The following is a 16,794-nucleotide window of genomic DNA, read 5'->3' on the forward strand; positions in this document are numbered from 1 at the left end:
ATTTATTAACTACTACTACATGACGTTCCAATTGCTTCACAAATTATGATAAATTAATAATTATAAGTACTATAACCTAGTCACTTTTCAGGACCAACTTGAGTCATGTTGAGTGGAGTCGACCAGCTGGCCACAGCTGGCCTCCCACATGGCTCCCATGTGGTAGTTGGTAGTGTGGTATATTGCTCTTAACCACGTAACTAATTGTAGTGGCTTTCTGCAGAGAAATGCAATATATAGTTGAGGACTGAGCGGTGAGAACTGTGCCTACTTATCTTCGGCTGTGCCCTGCCCTGCCCGAGCACAAGTGAGGGTACTTCGACCCTCTGTGGTGCCCAGCAGTGCCCAACACCGACAGTGTTGGGCACAGTCAATTCAGTGATACAATTCCCGGCCTGCAGTGTCGTTAGTAACCAGCGCGTGTGTTGATTGTTTCAGCGAGACGGTTCAACACGCCAACGAATGGCTTGGCCGCCACGAAGGCTACGAGATCCTGGGATGTGAAAGCTTGGCCTGCACCCCGTCTGAGATGCCCTCCTACCTGGCCGACTCTTGGCCCACCACCACACACATCAGGTATATCTGTTGTCGTATCGTAAGTGGACCCGATACCCATCATGTGACCGGTAGTGCATCCCCCTATACCCATTCTGTGGGTAGTGCATCCCCTATACCCATTCTGTGGGCAGTGCATCCCCCTATACCCATTATGTGGGTAGTGCACCCCCTTATACTCATTCTGTGTGCTGTAATCTGTCGTGGAAATTTAACATATATTTATTAACAATTATAACATGGTTCATTAATGCTAAAGACCACTAATGTGTATTTAAGACACTTTGTTATGTATATTGGAGTCGCTGGCCACGTTGTTGTGGCAGAGAAAGATGGTAAGACGATTCATCCCCACCACAGGGGCCTCCGTCTGTGGCTGAGAGGTCCTGGTGAAGACACGTCCTCTTCTGTCACCGGTCGCTTCCTGCTCAGTTACCGGGACTTCACGCCATACCTGGACCGCAAGAACCTATTCAGTAGGGACTACGAAGACACCGGAGTGCTGTTGGAGCGTCTCAACCAGTACCTGGAGAACCGCACCTCCAGGGTTCGTATCCTGGCCGTGGAGACCCTGGTGAGTCCTCGACACACTCCCCCAGTTCACACTGTGGGAAGGGTAGTGACAGGTCACACCACACCATGGGGAGGAGAGTGGGGAAGGGACACCACACTGTGGGGAGGACAATAGGATGACAATAACCTCCCGTCTCCCCCACTAGGACACCCCCATGAGCGGCGTGCTGGACATCGAGGTGGACACCGAGAAGTCTTCCCTCACCTTCTCCCAGCACGGCTTTACCAAGTACGTCGTGTGTGTGTGTGTTTACATGTAATATTACACGATGAGAGTGATAGTAGCGGTGTTCCTTGCATATAATTATCATATTATGAGAGGCCACCGTAGCTGTCATCATTTAAGACAGCCTTTAAAACTAGCTTCAATCTGTAGTGTGAGTGAAGGCGTGTTGCAGGTACTGCCGCTGAGTGAAGGTTTGTGTTGCAGGTACTGCCGCTCGCTGCGGGTGTTCTTCGTGACGCAGTACCAGAAGCGGCCGCAAGAGGGCCAGGGATATGACGTTATACCCAGGATCTGCCTCTTGGACTTTGTCCCAAAAAACAAACCAGACAAATTCATAAGGTGAGTTGTTGCTATTGTGGTTGAAAGGGTTGTTGTGGTGGTGGTGTGCTCACCTGTCAGCCAGTACACTCAGCACACCCCCAAACTCAGCGAGGAAGCTGAGTTTTCAGATTCCACTTATGTCTTCTTGTCCTACTTTGTCTTAAAATAAAGAGGCTGCTCTTGTCCTCTTCAGTATCTTGTATGCTGTGATCATAGCCTCTTTGTTTCGTCTATCTTGGTTGGTGAAAATTAATTCCCCTGACCTGTTCTCGTAGCTTAAGCAGGCGATGAGTCACAATAACGTGGCTAAAGTATGTTGACCAGACCACACACTAGAAGGTGAAGGGACGACGACGTTTCGGTCCGTCCTGGACCATTCTCGTAGCTTAACCCCTCTTAATTCTGGCACTAATCTTTGTTGCAAATCTCTGCACTTTCCAGGCCGGTGCTGCATATTCCAGTATCAGTCTAACTAAGCTAGATTGTAAAGATTACCTTGGAAGAGCCCTTATTCGGGTTTTTAAATGACGTCCTAACGATTGTCAGCTTCCCATATACTGCCGTTGTTACCCTGTTTGTGTGTGTGCCTTTGGAGGACCTAACCTGACCTATTAACAAGCATATGCTCGTTAATACTGAACAAATCCACAAGGGCCGTGACAAGGATTCGAACCTACGTCCGAGAGCATCCCAGACGCTGCCTTAATCGACTGAGATACGACATGGTATAAGAATTACAACCAGAAATTCTATGGAATTTACTTGGATCCTGCAGCCTCTCCGAGACACAAACCAGGATTTTGCACAACTCCCCCCATGCACTCGAGCTATGTTAATAGGCCGTTCTACCTCTTCGCCCTTACTTCATTACACGCAGAAATCACAATAGCGTGATGTATCAAATGAACAAATCCACAAGGGCCGTGACTGTGTGTAGTGAGTCTCGTTAATACTGGTTATTACCGCCTTTGTGACCTTTGACACGAGGTGTTGTGTTTCAGTGGCGAGGAGACGGTGACGGAGATGATGCAGCGAGCCCTCAGGTGGTGCTCTACCACTAAGGGTGTCACCCTACTCAATCTTCAGGTGAGTCCTTCACCCTCACTCACACTTGCTCCCCCCCCCCCTACCTTTTTTGCTTACTCCAGCCCCCTTACCTGACACCATGGTCACCCTGGCCTCCTCTCTACCACCTTGGTCATCCTGCCCTCCTCTCTGACACCTTGGTCACCCTGGCCTCCTCTCTGACACCTTGGTCACCCTGGCCTCCTCTCTGACACCATGGTCACCCTGCCCTCCTCTCTGCCACCATGGTCACCCTGCCCTCCTCTCTGACACCTTGGTCACCCTGGCCTCCTCTCTGACACCTTGGTCACCCTGCCCTCCTCTCTGCCACCATGGTCACCCTGCCCTCCTCTCTGAAAATCAAGCTCGACCCCATAAACAGGGGCCAGATGCTCATTGAACCAGCCATTAAGCCCTCTGTTTATGAATACAAAAATAACTTCACATAAGTCACACAACCCATCTTCAGGACATGCTCGTCCAAGCAGCACCCGACGCCAAAGACACAATTGTCGCTCTTTATTAACATGCTGTGTAATAGCCACAAAATATGTTCTAATCTAGATTTATCAAATTCTGTCTAGTCGGAAGTAGGAAGCCAGACGCTTAAGGGTAGCCTCACCCAACTTTCACATATGAAACATGGAGCGGTGTGTTCATGTCATCGGCTAGTCGGGGTCGACCCAAGTACCGTGCTTAAGGCATATCAGCATCTATAGTGATCTGTGTTTTCCGTAAAGTTTTCAAGCTTAATCTAGCGGTTTACCAGCATACTTTCGTAGTTTACTTGAAAACTATAAATGTGAATTCATTTGGATTACGTAATTTATTTTCTGAAAAAAAATAGGAGGGAAAGAGAGGGAACGAACGAAGGAAAGGGAAGGGAGGGAAAGTGGAATGAACGTTTCTCAAACAGTGGTTTGCTCACGACCTCTGTTCGAATCACAACTCTGTAAATGTTTCAATGCTTTCCCCACATACTACAAATACAAATATTTATTCAGGTAAAATACATACATAGATACAAAACGTTGATGGACTTATAGATAGAGCTGGTACATACAATGCCTAAAGCCACTATTACGCAATGCGTTTCGGGCAGGAAAAACACTAAGACTAAAACTTAATACTAATTGAAATTAAAGTATAAATTGTGTTGAGAAAATAAAAAATAAGAAAAAAGATACAAATACATATAATTGTTAACAGAACATAAACACCTAACATGACCTATGCCTAAGTATGCAAATATTGAATAATATTAATTTATATTTTAGAATATTCCAAGTTTGAATGAACGGTATGTTAAAATTGATGAATGTCTTCTTTTTTGGGGGGTCTTTATAAACATGGACTGAGGACGGGTTGGCTGAGTGTGTGTAAAATGTTTTCTATTTATATATAGGTGATGTTAGCACCAGTATTATCAATCATTTTGGGAGTGTGGATAAGCATGTACCACTACTCCTCCCCCATCTCGACCACAACTCCATCTTCCCTGCCAGGTCCTGCCCGCTAAAGCTGGCCGCACCACCACAGCCTCCACCTGGATGCTGGAAAATCCTGGACACGTCTTCAATAAGTTTTTTTCCTTCGTCCGCATCGCCTACACCGAGGGCGAGGTCACAGAGGTGACGGAGGAGAGCGCCGGCGGCGAGGCTGCGGGCGAGGCTACCGGCGAGGCGGTGGACGAGGTGGCCCCGGAGTCCACGGTGGAGGACGACGTCCCTAGGGACGACCAGGACACAGTGGCCGGTAAGGAGATGGGCTTTAAGTAGTCAAGTACTTGTAGTGAGATTTTCATATTTTGAAAATGTGGCGTTTTGATGTCAAGTAATGACTAGAAGAGGACAATCTGGTCCGGGCCCATAGGTGCTACTACTGTCAAAATAGTTCTTTGTTAAAAGCTGTAGCCACGTGGATTAAACAGCTCGGAATGATATTTAATAAATGTTCATCAACATTCCATAATATATAATATTGTTTTTTCACTTTACTGGCTTTGTATATATAAGACTGGAGACCCCTGAGAGGACGAGCACTCGGCCCATGTCCCGTTTACCAGAGTTACCCACACACTGGCCCGCTCTGGCAATTTTTGGCTCGTATTCGCGATATGGCTAAATTTGGACGTAATTTGAAATGAAATCGACTCACAAAAGTGACGTTCTGTTCCGTTTTCTATTCGAGTCGTCCGGCTTACGCGCAGAGGTTATAAGAGGACACTTTAAATTAACGTTTTGAAACTTTATGAGAATTTCCTGCCCACCTAACCTATCAGACGACCCTTGACTTACTATTGTTGAAAAAAAAAATCCCAAATTTATTTTCATTTTTTTTTCATTTTCAAATTACGTCCAAATTCGGCCATACGGGTAAACGGCCAAAAGCGACGTTCTTTTTAAGAGGACAGGTTGCACTCCCCAAGAGCGGTTCAGTAGATACATCTTCAACATTCACCAACAACAATGTAACCCTCGACGTGTCCTGTTGCTATCCTCAAGCATTAATGGTGATGCTCAGTTCCTCGAGCAGCTCTTGTGTTATTAATGGTCAAGTGGCCGTAGAGTTTAAAAACTTGACTTACCAGTAACTTCACGACACATGATTACATTTCTAGTTTTTGTGAGAGCATCGTTAGTGTGTGTTTAGAGGCAGAACTGATTCAATTCAATTTCTTTATTATGCACCCCATACCCATCCCGTGGACGGTGGTGTAAAGGGTTACGGAGACACATTGGTTCAGGAACTGAACCCCAGAGTTCGTTTAGCTAAGCAAATAACAATCTTTTGACGAACTGAGGGAGACACACACAGTGCCTCCCTGTACAACAGGTCCTCCCTGTACTCTGACCCACTCAACGTCGCTGACTGTAAATAAATAGAGATTAATATTGTACAAGTTATCAGGAAAAATAATTATGGTTACTTAATACATTAGCGATGTAATTTTGTCTGTGATAACACTGTTTAGTCATCATTCATAAGGAATATATGTTGACAAACTCTAGCTCCGATATCATGTGTAAACAATGCCATCTATTAGGCCTATGGCATGTGTATCAATATATTATAAGATGGAAGTACACTGGCTACGTTATAGACTCACAATTGAGAATTCGGGTTCGAATCCTCGGGCAGAACATAAATGGTTGGGCACGTTTCCTTTCACCTAATGCCACTGTTCATCGAGCAGTAAATAGATAACCCAGAAGTTAGGGAACTGCTATGGGGTTACATCTTGGGGAGAGTCAATAATTCTACCTATGGGAAGGGAACCTCAGTACAAACCTAAAATATGTATATATATGCACAGGCTTCTTGTCCCCATTGAGGCCACTAAAGAGATGGTAGCCCTCAGGTAAATTCAGATAAGATATCTTGAGATAACGCATCAAAAGATGGTTTTCAGGCTGGTCATCAGCCTCCCGCCGCCAAACTTACTACTTCCATAGTACCCACATGTGGGCGTCGTCCAGGCTTGGCGGCCTCTTGCACTAATTACTGACTTGGCGGGAGGCTCTTGACAGTTGTGGACGCTCGTGTTCAAGATGGTCAAGTAACTCGGTGAGGGCGATGAGTCACAATAACGTGGCTGAAGTATGTTAACCAGACCACACACTAGAAGGTGAAGGGACGACGACGTTTCGGTCCGTCCTGGACCATTCTCAAGTCGATTGTGAATAGTCCAGGACGGACCCGAAACGTCGTCGTCCCTTCACCTTCTAATGTGTGGTCTGATCAACAACTCAGTGAACTCAGTAACTCAGTGTAGCTGGCAGCTTTATCTGACAGCTTCACTGAGCTTGCTAGCAGCTCTGTAACAAAACACTATACTGTCTCACTCGTTCATTCTGCATTCATCTTCTGGGGGCAGACTACCATGATTTGTCTTACATGATAAATTTAACTAATTTATCAAACCCGTATTTGCCGTTATCATCAGGGCGTTATCTGACCATATATTCCTCCTTGTGTACTTGTTAAGTATTGCTCAGTGTTCATCTATAGCCTTAGTGTGACATTACACGGGCTTTGGTGAGCCCGTAATTGAGTTCCGTTATTCGCGATAACCTTCTTACTCTGATATTTGGGTCAAAGTTTTAAACGGAGGTGGGGTTTCCTCCTTTTTCCCTGTTTCTTTTTCGCTTCTGTTTTAGTCGTGATAAACCGCTGTGTAAAGCTGTGTATATCTGTGTGTCACAGAGGTGATGAGCCTGCCTGGTGTGGTGAGTGTGGCGGCCCTCCGGCCTCCCTCAGGACCACTAACCGGCCTCCATTGCAAGACCTTCCTCCCTAAACAACTGACTGCAGGTACCACACATGTAATAATACTTTAAGAAATAATATAGTAATCATTGTTGGTTTCACTTGATTCCATAAGGGTGGTGTTGAGGTAGATATTCTCTGGTCTCAGTATGTTAAGAAGCCTCCACCACCCTCCTACATCCATTTTTTTATCCTGAAAGGGTAAGATCGGTGATTCTAGGCAGAATCTTCTTTATATTTCTTGTTCTTCACTTGGGAAAGAAGCTGAAAAAGAAACTCTCCGAAGTTAATTTAAAATTGTATTGGGTCAGGGGTGGATCGCTGACGGCTCATATACAGTTATTCGCCGTTGCTGTTGTTGTTTTGGATTCAGCTACTGCGAACAAAAAGTTGCAAGTAGCACGGGCTATGGTGAGCCCGTAGCGGACTTACCTGGCACAGGAGCGGGGCAAGTAGCACGGGCTATGGTGAGCCCGTAGCGGACTTACCTGGCACAGGAGCGGGGCAAGTAGCACGGGCTATGGTGAGCCCGTAGCGGACTTACCCGGCACAGGAGCGGGGCAAGTAGCACGGGCTATGGTGAGCCCGTAGCGGACTTACCCGGCACAGGAGCGGGGCAAGTAGCACGGGCTATGGTGAGCCCGTAGCGGACTTACCCGGCACAGGAGCGGGGTAAGTAGCACGGGCTATGGTGAGCCCGTAGCGGACTTACCCGGCACAGGAGCGGGGCAAGTAGCACGGGCTATGGTGAGCCCGTAGCGGACTTACCCGGCACAGGAGCGGGGCAAGTAGCACGGGCTATGGTGAGCCCGTAGCGGACTTACCCGGCACAGGAGCGGGGCAAGTAGCACGGGCTATGGTGAGCCCGTAGCGGACTTACCTGGCACAGGAGCGGGGCAAGTAGCACGGGCTATGGTGAGCCCGTAGCGGACTTACCCGGCACAGGAGCGGGGCTGTAACTGTGGTTCTTCATCGATGTCCAGTCAGCGAGGCACTGCACTTCAAATAAACGAAAACGCGCCTCTAAGCGTCTGGTCATAATAAGACTGTAAAGTGAACTTTGGAAGGTTAATTTTTCAACTTCTCGAGTGAAGGGAAAACTTTAGACATATAAAGATTTGTCCTAGAATCATTGACCTCACCCTTTCTGTTGTATTCAATAATATATATATTTCCAGGTCAAGCGAAACTCAAACTTGGTATGGGAATATAAATTTAATTCTTAAATTTAAGTAAATTGACAAATAATAAGCCAATAATTGTCATCATTAACAATAGGATAAATGTACAAATGCAAATCATGTATCGCAACTTAACAAATAATTAATAATGAAAAATCAATTACAATGAAATGACTGACACTTGTAAATAAATGACAATTAATTGCTAGCTAGACTATATTACACTTGCTAGATGAGCAGTAAATGCTTATGGACGCCTTAATACCCCTCCAGAGGTTGATAGGCGGTACCACTGTAGCATTGTACCACTATGCTACTGTAGCACTGTACCACTGTACCACTTCAGGAGGCGCGTGTAGGCACAGCGAGTGGGAGCCGCTGGAGGAGACGGTGAGTCGTCTCAACTCCTGGGTGGACGCCTGCCAGGGTGTCCTCGTCAACATCCACACCCGCTACGCCTACACCCAAGGTAACGCCCATGGAAACACCTGACACCCAAGGTAACACCCGTGGAAACACCTGACACCCAAGGTAACACCCGTGGAAACACCTGACACCCAAGATCATGCCCTACCCCATGACTCGGGCGTGTAAAAAACCTCATTATTGTGTGGTTTCAGGGCGCTCAGGGACCGTGGACCCGGAGGCAAGCAGTTGGGTGAAACATCTAACTGGAGGCGGCCAGGTGGCTGTCTTACACCTGGTGATCAGGGGCGGCCGCTCCCCCACCGCCCTCCCCGCCCGCCACCAGGAACCGACCCCCACCTGCGTCATCCTGTAGTCGACAGGGATGTAGACTCGACATTTGTAGATGGGAGGCTCCGTCCACGGTGCAGGCGGAGCCTCTCGTCAACACTCATCTCTGGACACCTTCATGTAGAAACTACACCCTCAGCTCCCAGCTGTTGTAGTGACTACATCCTTAGCTCCCAGCTGTTGTAGTGACTACACCCTCAGCTCCCAGCTGTTGTAGTAAAATAAATCTCTGTATTCATAATATAAATACTATTTTCAGAATTATGTATTAACAAAATAGATCACTGTGTTGTTTAAAGCACTAAATGTTTGTTGTCTTCAGATTCTTCATGAAACACCTGAAGACTCCAGTTTGTCTATGACCCCAGACACGACCCCAGACATGACCCCCGTCTGTACACAGTGGTGGCAAGACCCCAGACATGACCCCCGTCTGTACACAGTGGTGGCAAGACCCCAGACATGACCCCCGTCTGTACACAGTGGTGGCAAGACCCCAGACATGACCCCCGTCTGTACACAGTGGTGGCAAGACCCCAGACATGATCCCAGTCACTATTGCCATTACCAAGGCTGTTAATTTCGTCTGAAGATGTCTGTGGGTTTCTTGATAATTGATCATTACGTTATCACTTCAAAATCATGTACGATATCTAGTAAGATGGAGTAATGCACCCAAAATGTTGTATGTAATATATAATTGTACTGCTTACTGTGTGTTACGACTTTTCTCGTAAACTCGATGTACCTGAAAAAAAGATTTATACAATGTTTACATCCCTTGATCTAGGAAGATAGTTGTCAGGGCTTCCCTGGTGGAGGAGTGTCGTGTCCGTCCTCTCAACCTCCACAGCACCACTACACACATTCCCTCATCCTCACATCTCTCACATTACACTCACATTACTCACAGACACGCACATACACTGTGCATTAACACGTACACATGACTAAAAGGAGGGTGTAATGTTAGCGTTCATTGCCACTAGGTGGCAAGTGTATAACAAATCAAGCTTAGACTCAAATTTAGTTTCAAGTAATCGGAATGTGTTGCGCAATTTACGATGTTCAACCTTGACTACCGTTACAGAGATTTACTTAACAAATTAAAATGATCGTCGACCGTCGGTTGATGAGGACTAATCATTGGGCTGAACTTAAATTTTAAGTAAATCGCTTAAAATTAACGTAACGAGGGCTAATCATTTCTTGCCGGCTGCTCCAAATGACTTCTTTCATATTTTGGCAAACCAATTGTTACATTGACTTATTTGTGTTAACCAATCATAATCAAGCATGTAAGACGGGTGGACATCGTTCCTGTGCTTGCAGTAATTGTTGACCTGCTTGTAGGGTGAGTCTGGGAAGTGCTTCTGATCCCGTGGTGCTCTTCCACTATCTGGGTGCCGCGGGTGAAGGAGTTTGTTTATGGGGTGCCGGATAGGATGCATCCGCTGACGGAACCGCCTAGTGGCCGGGCGCCCTCAGCCCACATGCTGCTGTGGGAAGCGTACTGCTTGCGCTTTCCGGTGCAAGCAGTACGCTTGCACCGGAAAGCAGTTCCCTGATAAATCAATATTTATCAGGGAAAGCAGTTCCCTGATAAATATTAGTAGACGTCATGGACACAACGTGCCGCCCTCTGGAGCGACGTCTCCTTCTTCCGTCCACCCCTGTTTTCGTCGCCGCTCCACTGTCTACGGCAACTCGCGACCGTCACTTTTGACCCATTCTCAACATACGCGCGTCTCCTAACATTTGTCCTGGTGCAGTCATCGGGAGGACTCTCCCTTCGTGCAAGCTGCACCTACTATCAAGAAGAATAGTCTGGGAAACGGGTAGAATAAGGCTTAGCGTTGAGAGGAAGCGCTCTGAGCCTGCAAACACCTAGGTTTGGGAGGAGCCTAGCCTTTTTGGATGACCCATTGACGTGCGGATCTCCCTGCATAATATAATGATAAATGGAGTAACTAGTATGAATTTCACTTATCTCGTAGATTTTGTTGGTTTCCTGTATATTGCTGCTCTCGGGCTGTTCAAAGGCAATCCAAGATGGAAATTTCCTCTACGAGCAAATGTTTTGGCTAGCTCATCAGTTATATCATGTATTCAGAGACCAATATTGGAAGGAATCCACAGGAGACAAACTCTGACTCCATCATTAATTATTTAATTACATTTGTGTGTAGCTCTCGGACACAGCACATCACCGTTATGCCTTGGTGACCGGAGTACAATCAAGGGTAAAAAAGTCACTTAAAATAAACATGTCAACTTGGATTCATATACTCTTTGAATGCAGGGATTATGGCAAACCATTCGATCTGAAGAGTGGAGGTCCAGTTATTTATACGCGCTCCACACCTAAAGGAAGAGAAGCCATTTCCCGCTGTCACAACTGCACTTCCAGTTGCACCATAGGACTGGTGCAAGGAGCCATCAGTGTAAATAATCTGGGAGAGGGAGCGCTTTTGGTCCAGATACTGCGATGACTTCTCGATTGCTTATATTCCATCTATCATCATACTATCATGCAAGAGGAGCCACACATCTATCATCATACTATCATGCAAGAGGAGCCACACATCTATCATCATACTATCATGCAAGAGGAGCCACACATCTATCATCACACTATCATGCAAGAGGAGCCACACATCTATCATCATACTATCATGCAAGAGGAGCCACACATCTATCATCATACTATCATGCAAGAGGAGCCACACATCTATCATCATACTATCATGCAAGAGGAGCCACACATCTATCATCATACTATCATGCAAGAGGAGCTACACATCTATGGTTCATCCAATAAAATCAGCAGACTTCTAGTTGTTACTACTGCTCGGCTTAGACTCGGTTACAAGTATCTCTGGGAATTCTCATTATCTGCTGATGTAGACCTGACCAAACTTAAACTGTGTCAACAAAATTATTCGCACACCCTCCGTCACAATGTGATGGAGTGCGAAAAGATACGTGAATTCAGAGACAATTCTATAACCAATGTTCCAACGATGTGTAAATATTTCATTCAAAATGATCTGCTACCAGAAATTTTAGCCAAATATCTCTAGTTTGTTAACTGTAGGTAGTAACTAAGTGATTGTAACCTATCCACCGCTGCCCACTGGATGGGGGGGGGGGGGGCGGTGTGCAGGACAAACATATCAATTGACACTAGCTCTCCACATATGTCAGTTGCTTAATTTAGAAACTGTACTTGTGGTCGATCTCGAACCCATTGTTGATGTGACGACTTATACTGAATTTTGTAACTAGTTCACCAAGACTGTAACTTGCTTACCTAAATGAATTGTGGGGTTCAGTCCCTGAGCCCATTATGTGCCTCTGTAACCCTTTCCACTACCGCCCACAGGATGGGCATGGAGTGCATAATAAATTAATTAAACTGAACTATGTGATTGGACTACACTCGCCATCCTCCAATAGGTTGGAAGGGTGGAAGGAACGTTGCCTGTAATTAGAGAAAAGATTTTAGCTTCGTAATTAGTGGTAATATGAGCTTTATTTCTCTTCTTAGGCTAATGAGTTTGGGGCGAGTAAATTGTTTACATATTACTTGCTACAACTATTCTGGATACAACATGGCTCTACAGTGGGACCTCATGACCAAGGTTTTTGAATCTGGTTACAGAGTCAAATAAAGTCATTATAAATGCAGAAGAAAGAAACAGGATGGATTATCACGGATGGAAGTCTCGGAAAGATTAACTATCGACTAGTGATGGCAGCGTTCAACCCAGTATGATGGAAAATGTTGAAACAAAAGTTAAGGAAAAACGGTTTACAAAAATAGAAGTTGAAGACATGATTAAGAATAACAGTACTTGCATTACTTTTGATTGTATTAGGTGCACAAATGTTGAGCAAGAAGCAGCGTTAAAATGTTGGGAGTGTCCAAGAGGCGACTGCATCTCCGTGAGTACACAGACAGCGGTAAAGTAGAGTCTGAAAACTCGTCTTGGAAGAAAATAGAGGGGAATAATTATTACATCTACGTTGCGTCACTCCTATGGTGGTGGTAATCGTTTCTTTGGCAATGCAATACATTCTTGAACGACATCGTAATTTGTAACATTAGAACATAAGATTCTCGTATATGCTCTCTTATTGTACTTAAACGCGCAATGTTAAATTCTTTCACCTTTTGAAATGAGAGGATTTATGTATTAGCTCTTCAGGTCATAATTAATCTAATGGCTGAAGCTACATTTATCTCTGAAATTCTATCCCCAATACTCTAAGTTCATTTCCATCCTCATTATCTCGCCATAACATTTCTTGGGCATCCTAAGATTATTCTCGTGACCTCATTTTTATACCTTCTTCAATGTGTTTAGTCTAGTTAACATTTACCAAGACAAGAATGACAGGTGCAGCATAATCAATAAGAGATCTCACAGTATACCATGTGATTACTATTGGAATGTGAAATGTAAAATATGATTAATATTTGTGTACTGTATGGATTTGTGAGCCCCTTGAGGGACCTTAAATTGACGAGGGTAGAAATAGCCTAAGCTACTCTATCCTTTTGAGATGCACTTTATTATCTCAATAAACTTACTTGAACTTGAACTTGAATATTTCACCTGAGCCTACAATCAAAATTCGCTTGCTTACTAAAAGAACGCCAGTAAAATATTTATTTTTACCGGTGCTTCTTTCTTCGTCTTGCCTTTGGCCACACTGCAGGCTCCCGACAGTACTCATTCTCCAAACCGACGAATGCATTGAACGTCTTCATGAAACCTGTCGAGGGGCTTATCAGTCTTCTTAAGTCTCTTATCCTTCGTGACACTACAAGATAAGATCTTCATAAGGCTGCTCTCTTCCTTTACTTGTGGGCAGACACTGTTTCATCTGCCTAAGTTCCTCCTCAGCCTTCAGAACATCCCAAATTTCCACTAATTCCCTCATAACACCTTTCATTATTGGTAGCTAAATACGCTGATTTGCCATTTCATGTAAAGGACGGGACATTGGGGATCGATCCCGACCCACTAATGACTATCCCCAGACAAATAAATCACTCTGCAATATATTGCTGCAATATAACGACAATTAGATATAGGTTTAGATATAATTATATATCAGCATATATGTTTAAGGCATTTCCCCCCCCCCACATACTTAATTACTACCTAACTCTTTCTTCATATTACATAAATTATATTTGCATATCAGTATCCCAACTCGAAAACGCCTTAGAACTTATACGCTAATTAATATATTACGTACTAGAGATACATTTAGTACATTCTGTGTTCATCCTAAACTAAATTTACATAAGCCTACAACTTAATTTGCATGCACTATTACAAATGAATTACTAACGTGCAGTATCCAAATAAGCATTAATTAAAGGTGAACTAAAACATTCACTTTACACGTGTAAATTCATGTATGTTAAAGGACCTAGGCTATATCAAGTCAAAATGAACAACCTAGCTCATAATAGTAACAGATGTCAGCTGTACTGTACTAGTTGATGGTGTCAGAGATGTCAGCTACACTGCACGTGGTGATGGTATTAAAGATGTCAGCTACACTGTACTTGTTTAAGATGGTACTAGAGATGTCAGCTACACTGTACTTGTTTAAGATGGTACTAGAGATGTCAGCTACACTGTACTTGTTTAAGATGGTACTAGAGATGTCAGCTACACTGTATACTTGCTAAAGGTACCAGAGGTTGTCAGCTACACTGTACTTGTTAAAGATGGCACTAGAGATGTCAGCTACACTGTACTTGTTAAAGACGGCACTAGAGATGTCAGCTACACTGTACTTGTTTAAGATGGCACTAGAGATGTCAGCTACGCTGTATACTTGCTAAAGGTACCACAGGTTGACAGCTACACTGTACTTGTTAAAGATGGCACTAGAGATGTCAGCTACACTGTACTTGTTAAAGACGGCACTAGAGATGACAGCTACACTGTACTTGTTAAAGACGGCACTAGAGATGACAGCTACACTGTACTTGTTAAAGATGGCCTTAGGGATGTCAGCTACACACAACAACAACTATTTGTGCAAGTCATGTTTAAGGGTCATCGGTCGAGTGAAGGTTTTTGCTGTGTGTTGATTTACATGACCGGCGACTTTCCTGCTTCAAATGTAAACAGCCTTGTGCAGTGTACCGTTCCATTCTCAACAGATGACATAAGAACATACTAAAGGCAACTGCAGAAGGCCTATTGCCCCATACAAGGCAGCTCCTATTTATAACCACCCAATCCCACTCATAAACATGTCCAACCCATGTTTGAATCAAAGGACTCTACCTCCATCCACCTTGGTTATTAATCTTGAAAGTTACTTCTGGACAGTTGATTGATTGATTGATAAAGATTAAGCCACCCAAAAATGGCGCGGGCATGAATAGCCAGTAACTGGACTGTTGCTTGAACTACAGAATCCATAATGTAATAGTCTATGCCTGTCATCATAGATGGCACGTTTATGCCTATGCCTGGCATCATGACATCTTTATATTATATATCATTTGTTACTTTCAATAAATATTCTTATAGATATGTAAGCCTACTTATGTTCCCTGTACGCATACTTTTAGGAATAAAATTATTATTATTATTATTATTATTATTATTATTATTATTATTATTATTATTATTATACAGATAAATCACATTAACATGATGTATCAAAGAACATGATATATCATCAAGGCTCCTGTGGAGTATTATTATTATTCACAATCCTTTTTCTGACGACGTTTTCCAGCATTTTGCAATAAATGCACGAAGTGCTAAACTATATAGATACTGGTCTGGCTTCATACCTGTCCCCATTCTCGAATATTGCAACTTCAATTTGTTATTTTCCATATTCCCGGTAGCTCTCTCCGTCTCCGAGGGTGTATACCTATGACGAGGCTGCTGTAGTGTATACTATACGGCGAGGCTACTGTAGTGTATACCTGCAATAGTGCTGCTGCAGCCTGAGGTGTTATGATGCTCCTAGTGACATTGTGTAGTGTTATGATACCTCTGCAGGCGACCTTGTGTGGTGTTATAATATATCTGTGGTTACCTTGTGTGGCCTTATAATGCTCCTGGTTTACCTTGAGTGCTGTTATAATGTTCATGGTGATCTTGTGGGGTGTTATAGTGCTTCTGCAGGTAACGTGTGGTGTTATAATGTTCCTGGTGACCTTATTACCCGATTTATGTGGTGTTATAATGTTCCTGGTGACTTTATTACCTGATTTATGTGGTGTTATAATGCTTCTGGTGACTGGGTATGGTGTTATCATGCTCCTGGTGACTGTGTGTGGTGTTATCATGCTCCTGGTGATTGTGCGTGGTGTTATCATGCTCCTGGTGACTGTGTATGGTGTTATAATGCTCCTGGTGACTGTGTATAGTGTTATAATGCTCCTGGTGATTGTGTATGGTGTTATAATGCTCCTGGTGACTGACTGTGTGTGGTGTTATCATGCTCCTGGTGACCGTATGGGTGTTATAATGCCCCTGGAGGTGACACTGAAGGGAGTGGGCACAGTTGTGGCTGGGGCAGGAAGTGACTAGCCTACGTTACGTGCCCTGCACTTAATTCTGTCCTATTGTCTCCTTAACATTTAAGGTGCCAACACTCAAGGTTAGCAGAGCTAATACATTAACAAATACAGACACCGGCAAAGGAGATATCATTCCAAAATTGTTTACAATAGATAGTTTGTACACAATATTATCGATACAAGGAATTATAGCAGGAAAAATGAATTATATAGAGGGAATTATGAAGGAATGCATTGAATGATGAAATTTATGATTATAAAGGAGTGTAACT

General features: G+C 44.1%; 1 protein-coding gene across 3 annotated transcripts in view; it reads left to right on the forward strand.

The window, feature by feature from the left end:
- LOC123759681 (uncharacterized) overlaps positions 1 to 12,369 on the forward strand; it is a 30,874-nt gene extending 18,505 nt beyond the window's left edge. For 2 of the 3 annotated variants that reach the window (XM_045744893.2, XM_069318236.1), the window contains exons 3-11: positions 439 to 576; positions 916 to 1,129; positions 1,275 to 1,357; positions 1,559 to 1,693; positions 2,677 to 2,761; positions 4,246 to 4,495; positions 6,947 to 7,054; positions 8,537 to 8,659; positions 8,811 to 9,107. In XM_045744893.2, the coding sequence (XP_045600849.1) occupies positions 439 to 576; positions 916 to 1,129; positions 1,275 to 1,357; positions 1,559 to 1,693; positions 2,677 to 2,761; positions 4,246 to 4,495; positions 6,947 to 7,054; positions 8,537 to 8,659; positions 8,811 to 8,971 (1,297 nt within the window). In that variant the 3' untranslated portion in view covers positions 8,972 to 9,107. Of the gene's footprint in view, positions 1 to 438; positions 577 to 915; positions 1,130 to 1,274; positions 1,358 to 1,558; positions 1,694 to 2,676; positions 2,762 to 4,245; positions 4,496 to 6,946; positions 7,055 to 8,536; positions 8,660 to 8,810 lie in introns of all 3 variants that reach the window. The other variant, XM_045744894.2, reaches the window with a different exon arrangement.
- Positions 12,370 to 16,794: the final 4,425 nt, after the last annotated feature.

This window comes from Procambarus clarkii, chromosome 8 (genome assembly GCF_040958095.1).
Source record: "Procambarus clarkii isolate CNS0578487 chromosome 8, FALCON_Pclarkii_2.0, whole genome shotgun sequence".
NCBI classification, from domain to species: Eukaryota; Metazoa; Arthropoda; class Malacostraca; order Decapoda; family Cambaridae; genus Procambarus; species Procambarus clarkii.